Source organism: Staurois parvus, unplaced genomic scaffold, assembly GCF_062004578.1.
Source record: "Staurois parvus isolate SC_StPar_1 unplaced genomic scaffold, SC_StPar_1.0 ptg000458l, whole genome shotgun sequence".
Classification (NCBI taxonomy): Eukaryota; Metazoa; Chordata; class Amphibia; order Anura; family Ranidae; genus Staurois; species Staurois parvus.
In genome coordinates, this window is record NW_028318254.1 from 1473562 (window position 1) to 1485748 (window position 12187).

Here is a 12187-nt window from a genome sequence, read left to right on the forward strand (position 1 = left end):
CTGGATCTAAAGTAAGACCAACAGTGATAATTTATAAGGATTACTCTATGAAGAGGAAGACCATCAGGATCAAAGAGTGTTGCTGGATCCAGAGGAAGACTATGCTGGCTAGTCAGGAGTCAGTCATTAGATTCCCCCCCTAACCACTGTTTGTGGCCTTCAGTGGTAGGATCTCATATGATAGTAAAAACAGGGTTATAGTGCACCTTTTGGTTGTCAGTACTAGAGGGAAGATTCCCCTGTATCTTGTAGTATGAAGGATGGATTATCCATGAGTATGTATTTTCTTATAATCAGTATATTCCTTTCTTTTAGCAATGATACTAATCTGATGAAGCTGAGCTCTGTAGCCAATCAGCTTCTAACTTTAGCTTGTCCCATTAAGCTATGGCTATAAAACCTGGAAGCTGATTAGTCTCCATGCAGAGCTGCACCAGATTTGTGCACTCTCCAGTTTTAGTGAATAGCCCCACTTTGTGACCTTGTGCCAGGACTTTTGCAGTGAAGTTGGCAGTTGGCCTTTTATATTTATAGCATGACATGGCTGCTGTTAAAGTAAGTGCTCAGATAATGATATATTTATCTTTATGAAGCTATGGCATCATTAGTATTTACTAAATTACTGTGTAATACATAGGCTGGATAAAACAAGTGGTGCAATTGAATATTTTCACAAAGTCACATAAAACACCATCATTTGTAACTATGATAGAGAGCTGCATTTTGGAACGCTGGATATTATCATATCTGTAAACACATCATAAGGAAAAGCAAACAATTTATCAAGCAGCTGCATTGTCTTCCTTCGAGGATTGGGTGACATCTTCACGTTGAATTGTAAAGTTTCAATTGAAAAAAGACAATATAAGGCTTAAGTGAAGCATAGGAGGTTGGCCAACAGTAGTCTATTATATGTTCTGAATATTCTCCAAACAGATCCACTCAATGGATTTTATGTCATTTAACAAGGTTCTAGCACAGGGAAATTGAACAGGAATTTTTTAGCAAATTGTCATTACTAAAAATTTAAAGAATAAAACAACACTGAGACTGACGTGGCAGACAATTGTCATCGCTTCATGTTTGTGCACACTTCTTGCGGTGAAAATGTACACCAGGGATTGATTTATTATTTAGCTCCCAACACTTGGGGCAGATTTGAAAATGAAGCAAGGATTTCAATTAATTGCTCTAGGCAGCAAAAATGTTCCTGTTAGCACACTTTTTCTACATCTGCCCCTTTCCATTTTCATGTAAAATTTTAGCCAGTTCCAGAACATTATCTGCAGATGGTGCCCTGAAAATGTAGGTCCTGTTTAATGGGAACTCGCACGATGACTCTTCATGTGGTAATTCAGATCTAATTCCATAGTGAATGGCCAGCTACAACTTATCATTATACTGTAGGTACATGGGGCTGAAAACTCCAGTCTGTGCAAGAGACATACAGCGGAAAGAGGGGGTTACAGTTACAAGGTTACAATTTCGGGATTGGTGTGACCCTTCAAAGATCCTGTATTTATATTGTTCTCTCAAAACGTACTATGCAGGGTAATATTTCACAATCCATTCACAGGATAATCATAGTTGTCCTCATTCCTTTCTGCACATAATGTGCACATTACACAGCAGACAATGGTTGCTATGGTCAACATCACTGTTTTCAGAAGTGTGGAATATCGTGCGGCAGGAATCAGGCACCTGGCTTCTCCATTGACATTTCATTCATCAAATAATATTAAAAATCTGTAGTAATGATCAGCTAAGAAGAAAATACATGCTGCTGCCAGAGCTCTACAAAAAGTATTACCAATTAATCTAAGCAATTTTTACTAAGCAAACTGTACATTAAAATGCTATTAAAAGCATAAGGCCTCCTAATAACAGCACTCTTGTCACACAGAATTACATTCTAGATGCCTCGAAATATTAACTGAGCAGTACAAACTAACTATATCTCTGTCAGCTAATATCAGCCAGTTCCTAGCTTGGAGTCACATTGCAGCGTCATTTGGCCTGGCTGTGGGAATCTCAGGACAGGCTCCACTTCACAATCCTCAGCAGGTTCCACATTTCTTGGTCCTTATGTACCTACATCACAGTGCTCAATCTGTTCCTATGGGTCACAGAAGAAAATCCACCATACTAATCAAAGCACTGATAGGGATAGAGGAGGAATGAGGGACAGGGGTGGAACTACGTTTAGAGGAAGAATGAGAATCAGGGAGGAGCAGGGGAGGGACTGGGATAGGCAAGGATTAGGGACAGAGGAGGAATAAAGGGCAGGGGAGGAACAGGGGACAGAGAAGGAATGAGAGGTTGGGGAAAGACTGGGGACAAAGGAGGAATGAGGGGTTGGAGAGGGACTGGGGACAAAGGAGGAATGAGGGGCATGGGAGGGACAGGGGACAAATGAGGGATTTGGGGCACAGGAGGGACTGGGGACAGAGGAGGAATGAGGGGCAGGGGAGGGACTGGGGGCAGGGGAGGAATGAATGGCATGGGAAGGACTGGGGACAAAGAAGGAATGAGGGACAGGAGAAGAACTGGAACAGAAGAGGGATAGGGTAAAGAGAAGGGGGAATGGACTAAGAAGAGATGGAGGAGAGAGGATAAATGGGGGACAAAGAAGAAATGGGACAGAAGAGGCATACAGGAGAAATGGGGACAGATGAACAATGGAGAACAGAGGATAAATAGAGACATGGAAGGAATGGTAAATGGAGGGACAGAAGAGAGAGAAGGCACAGAGAAATTTGGGAGACAGAAGATTAATGAAGAACAGAGAAGAGAGAAGAAAGGGGTTAGTGGTGGGATGGGCAGAGATAGGGGGACAGAAAAGTCATGGGGAGAGATGGCCAATAGAGGAGGGATGGGGGACAGAGAGGGGATGAAGACAGAACAGAGATTTGGGACACACTGTAAGAGACGGTCAGAGACTGAAGATATACTGCAGGAGATTATCCATACTGGGGACATACTACAGGAGATGGTCAGAGATTCAGGACATACTACAGGAGACAGCCATAAACTGGGGACATACTACAGGAGAAGATCTGAGACTGAGTACATAATACAGAGACTGGGGATATACTGCAGGAGAAGGTCATAGGTTATGTCTTCCCTGGGTACTTCTGCCATGTGCTTGCCATGTGAAGGCCCCAGCTGGGCAGCTGGAGGGCCTGGAGCTACTGAAAGTGATATTAAAAGGAAGTTAAATAAACAAACATGTCATACTTACCTGCTCTGTGCAATGGTTTTGCAGCGATCCTCCTCTTCTCAGGTCCCCTCTAGCACACCTGGCCCCTCCCTCCTGCTGAGTGCCCACAGAACAAACAGCTTGCTATAGGGGCATGCAAGCAGACTCGCTTCCAAGCTGCTGCTCTGCGTGTCCATTTACACACAAGCTGCGGCTCGGCCCACCCCCTCTTTCTCCTCATTGGCTCACTGGCTGTGATTGACAGCAGCAGGTGCCAATGGCCAACAGTTGTTGCTGCTGTCTCAGCCAATAAGGAGGGGGAGTCTCCGGAGATCACTGGATCACTACGGGGCTTAGGTAAGTATTAGGGAGGGTTGCTGCACACAGAAGGTTTTTTTACCTTTATGCATAGAATTCATGAAGGTAAATAAACTTGAGCCTTTGGAACCACGTGAAGGTTTCTGAAGCTGACTGAGGGATTGTCATCTGAGGCTCTAGTCTGGAACTTCAGGGAGCAAGGTATCTTATCTAGAGTGCTGCCACCACTCTCTTGTGTGTTAGAAAGTCAGTGTTTGCAAAAAGGGGACATTGTAAATAGTGCCCTGAAGAAAATAGTCTATCTAATTCTTTGTGAGGGGACTTTGCTTGGATTGTCCACAGATGAAGATTCAATGCTGCTACTGCCCAGCCAGTCTTCTATTTGCTCATACAGGGACTGTGTTCAGTGTTCTAAGAAGCAAGTTCAGTGTCCTCAAGTCTTGTTACCAGGAGGTATTGGAATATCCAATCACTTCCCACTGCTGTCCAAGTTCAGCTCTTTATTAAAGCAGCAGTAAATCATCCCCTAGAGTCTAGACTGTTTCTTGCATGTATGCCTGGCTGCTGGGCAATTACGGGAAAAGACCTAGGGGCCTACAAAATTGCTGGCTCCTACAGCTACTGTTACATATACAGTATCTTTTGGTAGATGATATAGTGTACAAATATCTCTATGCACACTTTATATACAGTGCATATAAAACTGTAAGCCATCTTACAGTTGGGGGAACAGGTCTCAGCTGTTTGTAGGCAAAGTGTATCCTGCAGCTAATACTAGTAAGTGACAGTTTATTTCTAATTAGCACTTTTTATGTCAGTTCGTTAATGACGATCCAGCATTCCACAGACAAAGTGGTCACCATAGCAATGTACTCTATTAATATCAGTATAAAGACGTGGCCGCAACAGTCAGTAAGTGAACTGTGCAGAGATGGGCCCCTGGCTTCAGTTGTCCCCTTTCATCATACAGCAGTCAAGTTCCAGTATCATACAGAAGATGAGTATAGGGGCCTTGATATAATATAGCCACAGGTGTGAGGCCCTGGTATATAAGAGATGTCATTATGGGGCCCCTGGTATAATACAGCATAAGGCATGGGACCCCTGGTATAGTAAAGCAATTGGTGCGGGCCCCCGATATCATATAAATAATTTTGTGGGGCACCAAGTATTATATAGAAGCTGGCATGGGGCCCCAGGTATCACATAGAAGATAGTGTGGGGCCTGGTCTCATACATCAGCTAATAAGAGTGCCTCATATCATACAGCAGCTGGTGTAAGGCCTCTGGCATCTTATAGCAGCCAGTGTAGGGCCCCTATCACCACACAGCAACCATTGTGGGCCCCTGGTATCATACAATAGCCAGTGTGGGACCCCAGGTATTATACAGTAAACAGTGTAGGCACTTGCATCACATTATAGGACTCCTTGTATCATACAGTAGCCATAGCCAGAGTGGGGCTTTTTGTGTCCAGCAGCAACCAGTGCAGGGCCTCTGGTGTCCTGAACATCAGATCTAAAAAATGGCCACGAAAAGTGACCACCAATCAGTTATTAGTATGCTGCAAAATGGCCCTTTGATGTCTGTGTATGTTGGCAGAAAAGTTACTCTGGATTGTAACTATTCTACCTTGTTCTAGTAGAGGGGCCATATATTCCTGCATTAGGATTTTAAAAGGTAAATCAGTTATTACTGGCTCCCCCATTTTTAAGTAAATGGAAGCACTGGATCCATTAGGAACTCACATATCGAGTCCAGGATGAGAATAATAAAGGCAGCTCTTAAGCCAAATTCACCATATTCATAGTTCGGAGTTTCAGATAAAGCCAACCAAGCTAAACTTTGAAGAGCACAAAAAACTATATCCAAAGAGGTTTCAGATGCTCTAAAGTCCATTTTTGTTGCTTGCATTTCTTAAAGTTCTTGCTTCTTCAAACTTTAAAAGTTAAAAAGGCAGCCTAGAATTGCTGTTCTAAGTCATCACTAACCATCTATTCTCAAGGAGGCTGGACATGAAAGACAGTAAGACAGAATGCACTGGATACTGTGCACTATGCAGGCTGATAGATATGCTGGGAGGTATAAATAGAGCTTGCAGATGTGTTAGAATGTATGCTGAGTGGAAATGGTGACCATCCTTTGTGGTGTCAAAAGGCCATACTTGCCCCCCCCCCCCATTTACATATGTGTCAGTACAGCTAGAAAATTCATTAGCAGCAACTACATACAATATGACATGGAAATCCCAACCAAATGTCTCCTTACTGTGCCAACATCTAGTAGGGGGTGGGGCCAATGCATAGGGGCCTGATGGGTCATTTTATCCCCCCCCCCCCCCATAAGACACTCCAGCGGCATCCTGCAGTTTTCATAATAGCTATGTACATTTTGTGCTGTCTTAGGGAAAAATTGACTTCAGGGAGACCACATTCCACACATCGGGAGTAAATAACTGCTACATTTGAAAGAGAGCTTGTTCTATTAAAACACAACAGACCTACTGGCTGCATCACTAGATGATAAAAAGTGGAAATTGTGTAATGTTATTCTACATGGCAAGAAAACCATTTCTTTATGTACAGGCCTATAGATACCTATTATTTAGTTCTACAGAAAGAACAGTTACATTTTGCAAAGCTTACGTTTTCAGTTTTGCCATTTTATTTTGCATAAACTGTCTTTCGGTAATAAGAGGCCCATTTGTTCCACAGCAGCTTACCATCAATAGAACTTAAAGGATTTCAAACTACCCCAAAATGGCTGCTGCAATGCAGCAATGTAAAACAGGCACTATCATCACAGACAAACAATTTATCAGACAGAGGAGAAGGTTCTGTCTGAGAAGAAAAACATCTAAGAGCGCCATCTTGGAAAGCTGCAGAGAGCAAATGAGAGAATCCCCACAAAAAAATCTGTCCCCCATCCTACAGAGAGCTGACTACTGCATTATAAGTGACACACAGTCTTCACAGAGGATTCAGAGCTTTGTCCCCCATCCTGTAGTCTGTCATAGAGAACAGTGGAAAGCTGACTACTGCACTTGAAGCGGCACTTAGTCTAAACAGTGGCAATATTATATGAATGTAGCAACCTCCTAGATAGGTGCTAGGTTAGATAAATTTAGTTCTTTGGCTCGCCTTCTGGATAGTTCTGGAAAGTACTGGGCTGTATGAAGCAAATCAACAGTTGAATATTTATGTTGTCCCAGCCAATCCCTTGGGGTTTGAAGCCTGCAGCTGCCCTGTTCTTGTCCTGTAGGATACTTTTTGGTGCTTAACTAGATTGGGAGCCTCTTTGTTTTTATGCAGGTAAGCTTCTATTGGTTCCACAAACAAAGGATTATAAAATCCAAGCTAACCTCCCAGAAATACTCTACTGTTTTTGTGAAGGGAACAAGTGAGCCTCCAAGACGTATTCCATAAATCAGATTAGAGTATGAGGCCTTTTCCTGGAAAAAATTCTCCTTCAAATCTTTACAGCAGGTGGAAGGAAAGGGAATGTCTACCATCATCTCGCTTTCACTCTCAATGTGTTCTGGTTTATATTTAGGACAGTTTCCTGAATGGTGACAGTTTTCCATGTTTAACTTTAGTGTCAGAAAAAAGCTGCAGGTGTTGCTCCAAGGAGTGATAATGACACTAAGAACTGTGTCATAGCATGCATATGAGAAAAGTAATCAGATTCCCTCCTGCTAACCATTAATGATTGTTCTACTTGTGATTATTCATGTTCATTATCATGTTTTTCCTACTGATAACTAAGGAATACAAGTCCAGAGGTGATGATGAACTACTGCCCCAGAAAGATGCTGGTGTGATTTGTTGACTCATAGACTGCTCGATTCTTCCCGATCCATGGGACTCTTCAGTTCTTCAGGATTCATGGACTTCATGGTTCTTGCTAACTCGGTTCTTGTGGGCTTCTTGCAACCGCTTCAAACTACTCAGTTCTCGTCAATCTCAGTTCTTTCTGGCTTGCAGACTTATTTTTTTTCTAAACGTGGACTTCGCAATTCTTTCGGACTCGCAGACTCCTCACCTCTTTCACATTCATGGGGGGAACCCCGCTGACAGCTGATGACTCATTGGTTTCCCTTAACAATTAGTTCATACCGCATGCCTCAACCACTACTTAATTACGGCATGGATTTAATTATCTATTTCCTTCCGTGAATTGACTTTAAGGTCTTTTTCTGCTGTATTTACCAAGCATTTTTGCTATTTGCGGTAAATACCGCATACTAGCAATAGTAAATTATAAGTATTTTTCAGACATTTTCAGTATTGCATGCGAAATGTGGCCACCTGACCGACATAAAATCTTTGGATTTGACTAGCTCATGGTCTCCTTGGTTCTTGGTAACTGACAGGCTCCTCAGCTCTAAATGACTCGTCGACTCCTTAAGTTTTTCTCACAGAATCTTTGGATTTTACTATCTCATGGACTCCTTGGTTCTTGGTAACTGACAGACTCTTTTATTTGAACTGACTCGCGAACTCCTCAGCTCTTTGATGCTCACATAATCTTTGTTTTTTACTAACTCATGGATTCCTTGGTTCTTGGTAACTGAAAACCCTTCAGTTCTAACTGACTGGTGGACTCCTCAGTTTTTACTTGCTCACAGGCTCCTTTGTTCATAGCCATTTGCCCATTGAAAGTGCATGTACACTCCTTTTGTGCCAATGTTTTACATTCGAAAAGCACAAGAACAGTCTATTCACCTTCATTTTTTTGCCCCACTGGCACAGAATGAATGTACACGCACTTCCACAGAGTGAATGGATATGAAAGTTTTTTATACATCAACCCCTATATGTTCATAATAAATTGTTCAAAAAAATTCTTAGGTGTGATTTTTACCTTATATCTCTGGTTTTGAACAGTACCATTCATTGCAGTTGATTCAAGAGCCCACCAAGTCAAACTTTGTCTGGCACTATAAGAATTGTGCAGCCCTAGACAAGATTTGTTGTTAGCAAACTGACTTGATTAAGCAGCCATATAACCAGCCATAAGGCTCTTAGCGTACTCTGCTAGAACAGAAAGGTTACAGAGAGTTTAAATGGTCATACTGTCACTAATGTCTATATAGCATGGAATGAGACATATCTTTGCTATTAAGATGGTGCCATGTTTTTTACCCAGCAATCCATCTTGAACTAACAAAAAAGACCTGTAACTCGAGTGCTCCTTACACTACCTGAACAATTACATTGAGTAACAATAATACGCTTTTTACAAGTTGTGGAATGAAAGAAAAGTGTACAAGAGTGAGCTCCGATCATAGTAATTGATGTCCAGGTAAGAATTTCTAGAAATTTTCAGATGTGAGAGTTGACATGAGACAGTCTTACCTTGTACAATGAGGTGTATGCGGGAGGTTTTGGGGTGATTGTCTGTCTGGACAGAGCATGTGTACGGTCCCTCATCATAGATGTCCACATTTTGGATCTTGATGCTGTATTGGGTCTTGGTGTTGGCTACCAGAACCACACGGGGGTCTATAGACCACTTGTCATTGCTGGTGTATAAGATGGTGCTGCGGTTCAGCCAGGCCACCCGCGTCACTCGATTGTCCACTGCGCACCTGCAGATTTAAAATCAGTCTGGTTACACATCAGAAAGAAATTCAGTTGAAAGAATGTGACAGCTGCAAAAAAATTTCCATTAAGTAAAATGAACCAGTGAAATGTTAATGCTATACAGAAAGCACTGAAAATGTAGGACTGACGCTTCCTGTTGCATGAATACCAGTAACTTCCACTTCCAATGAGCTCAAAAAGAACAAATGGTGCTGAGAACACACAGGATCAAGGTTGTTCAGAAGAATGCAGAAACTGCCAACTGATTTGGCCAGCAGTTGATGAATACAGGGTGAATGTCACAGCTGATCAGCGGGCAGGTAGAGTCCTTTGGATCAGTGGGACGTGTACTGTTTCTAACCTACAATCAATGAATGCAGCTTTGTACTAACACTTCACACACAACATAATGACATGACTGGTGAATCTGAACATACATATCTACAGATACCACAAAGTTGGGAGAAATTTGTTCTTTTTCCTGTTTACAAATGATAAAATGTAATAGATAATCCCTGTTAGTTACACAGCCTGGCGTTTATTAATAAACTGGTCCATTGACCTGCAAGCACAGTTTATTAATCCTGCTACTTCTGATAAGGTTGCTGTGCTCTGTTAGCACTGATTGATGATGTTGTCATCAAGCTTGCTCTTTGCATGGCATTTGTGGAAAACTCTTTGAAAGTGGTATAAATGTAGGAGAGCTTAGGAAGGTCTATTAGGCCACATAGACACAGTGAAGAGATCCCAGTCCCTAATACACATAGGAATGGGACCACTCTCCAAAGAATACAGGAAAAGGCCACATAGGCACGGGAAAGGGACATACTGTATGATACAAGGACAGGCCAGAGGGACACAGGGAAGGGATCTTTGTCCATAGGATACAGGGAGAGGCCACACAGACACAAGGAAATGAGGATCTCTGTTCATAGGATACAGAGAGAGGCCACATAGACACAAGGAAGCAATTTCTGTCCATAGGATATAGGGAGAGGCCACATGGATACAAGGAAACGATCTCCATCCATAGGATACAAAGGGAGGCAACATGGACACAAAGAAGTGATCTCTCTCTATAGTATACAGGGAGTGGCCACAGAGAGACAAGGAACTAATCTTTGTCCATAGAAAACAGGGAGAGGCCACATGAACACAAGGAAGTGATCTCTGTCCATAGGACACAGGGAGAGGCCACATGGATACAAGGAAGTGATCTCTGTCCATAGTATACAGGGAGAGGCCACATGGACACAAGGAAGTGATCTCTATCCATAGAATACAGGGAGAGGCCACATGACACAAGGAAGAAATCTCTGTCCATGGGATACAGGGAGAGGCCACATGGACACAAGAAAAGTGATCTCTGCCCATAGGATACAGAGAAAGGCAAAATGGACACAAGCAAAGGATCTTTTTCCACAGAAAACAGAGAAAGGCCACAGGAACACAAGTAAGCAAGGAATTGATCTCGGTCTATAGGGTACAGGGAGCTACATGGACACAAGGAAGCAATCTCTGTCCATAGGATACAAAGAGAGGCAACATGGACACAAGGAAGTGATTTCTGTCCATAGTATACAAGGAAAGGCCACATGGACACAAGGTAGTGATCTCTGTTCATAGGATACAGGGAGAGGGCACATAGACACAAGGTAGTGATCTCTGTCCACAGGATACAGGGAGAGCCCACATGGATACAAGTGATCTCTATCCATAGTATACAGGGAGAGGCCACATGGACACAAGGAAGTGATCTCTGTCCATAGTATGCAGGGAGAGGCCACATGGACACAAGGAAGTGATCTCTGTCCATAGGACACAGGGAGAGGCCACATGGATACAAGGAAGTGATCTCTGTCCATAGTATACAGGGAGAGGCCACATGGACACAAGGAAGTGATCTCTGTCCATAGTATACAGGGAGAGGCCACATGGACACAAGGAAGTGATCTCTATCCATAGAATACAGGGAGAGGCCACATGACACAAGGAAGAAATCTCTGTCCATGGGATACAGGGAGAGGCCACATGGACACAAGAAAAGTGATCTCTGCCCATAGGATACAGAGAAAGGCAAAATGGACACAAGCAAAGGATCTTTTTCCACAGAAAACAGAGAAAGGCCACAGGAACACAAGTAAGCAAGGAATTGATCTCGGTCTATAGGGTACAGGGAGCTACATGGACACAAGGAAGCAATCTCTGTCCATAGGATACAAAGAGAGGCAACATGGACACAAGGAAGTGATTTCTGTCCATAGTATACAAGGAAAGGCCACATGGACACAAGGTAGTGATCTCTGTTCATAGGATACAGGGAGAGGGCACATAGACACAAGGTAGTGATCTCTGTCCACAGGATACAGGGAGAGCCCACATGGATACAAGTGATCTCTATCCATAGTATACAGGGAGAGGCCACATGGACACAAGGAAGTGATCTCTGTCCATAGTATGCAGGGAGAGGCTACATGGACACAAGGAAGTGGTCTATGTCCATAGGATACAGGGAGAGGGCACACAGACACAAGGAAGCAAACTCTATCCATTTGGTATGGGAAGAGGCTACATGGATACAAGGAAGCAATCTCTGTCCATAGGATACAGGGAGGGGCCACATGGACACAAGGAAGTGATCTCTGTCCATAGGATACAGGGAGGGGCCACATGGACAAAAGGAAGTGATCTCTGTCCATAGGATAGAGGGAAGGGCCACATGGACACAAGGAAGTGATCTCTGTCCATAGGATACAGGGAGGGGCCACATGGACACAAGGAAGTGATCTCTGTCCATAGGATACAGAGAAAAGCAACATGGGCACAAGGAAAGGATCTCAGTCCAGAGGAAACCGAGAGAGGCAACATGGGCACAAGGAATGGATCTCAGTCCACAGGAAACAGAGAGAGGCAACATGGGCACAAGGAAAGGATCTCAGTCCACTGGAAACAGTGAGAGGCAACATGGGCACAAGGAAAGGATCTCAGTCCACAGGAAACAGAGAGAGGCAACATGGGCACAAGGAAAGGATCTCAGTCCACAGGAAACAGAGAGAGGCAACATGGGCACAAGGAAAGGATCTCA

At 43.3% G+C, this 12187-nt stretch overlaps 1 protein-coding gene across 1 annotated transcript in view; it reads right to left on the bottom strand.

The window, feature by feature from the left end:
* LOC149452860 (opioid-binding protein/cell adhesion molecule homolog) overlaps positions 1-12187 on the bottom strand; it is a 472779-nt gene that overhangs the window by 24017 nt on the left and 436575 nt on the right. Inside the window, exon 3 of the mRNA XM_089688893.1 lies at positions 8875-9107. Within this exon, the coding sequence (XP_089545019.1) occupies positions 8875-9107 (233 nt within the window). The remainder of the gene's footprint in view (positions 1-8874; positions 9108-12187) is intronic.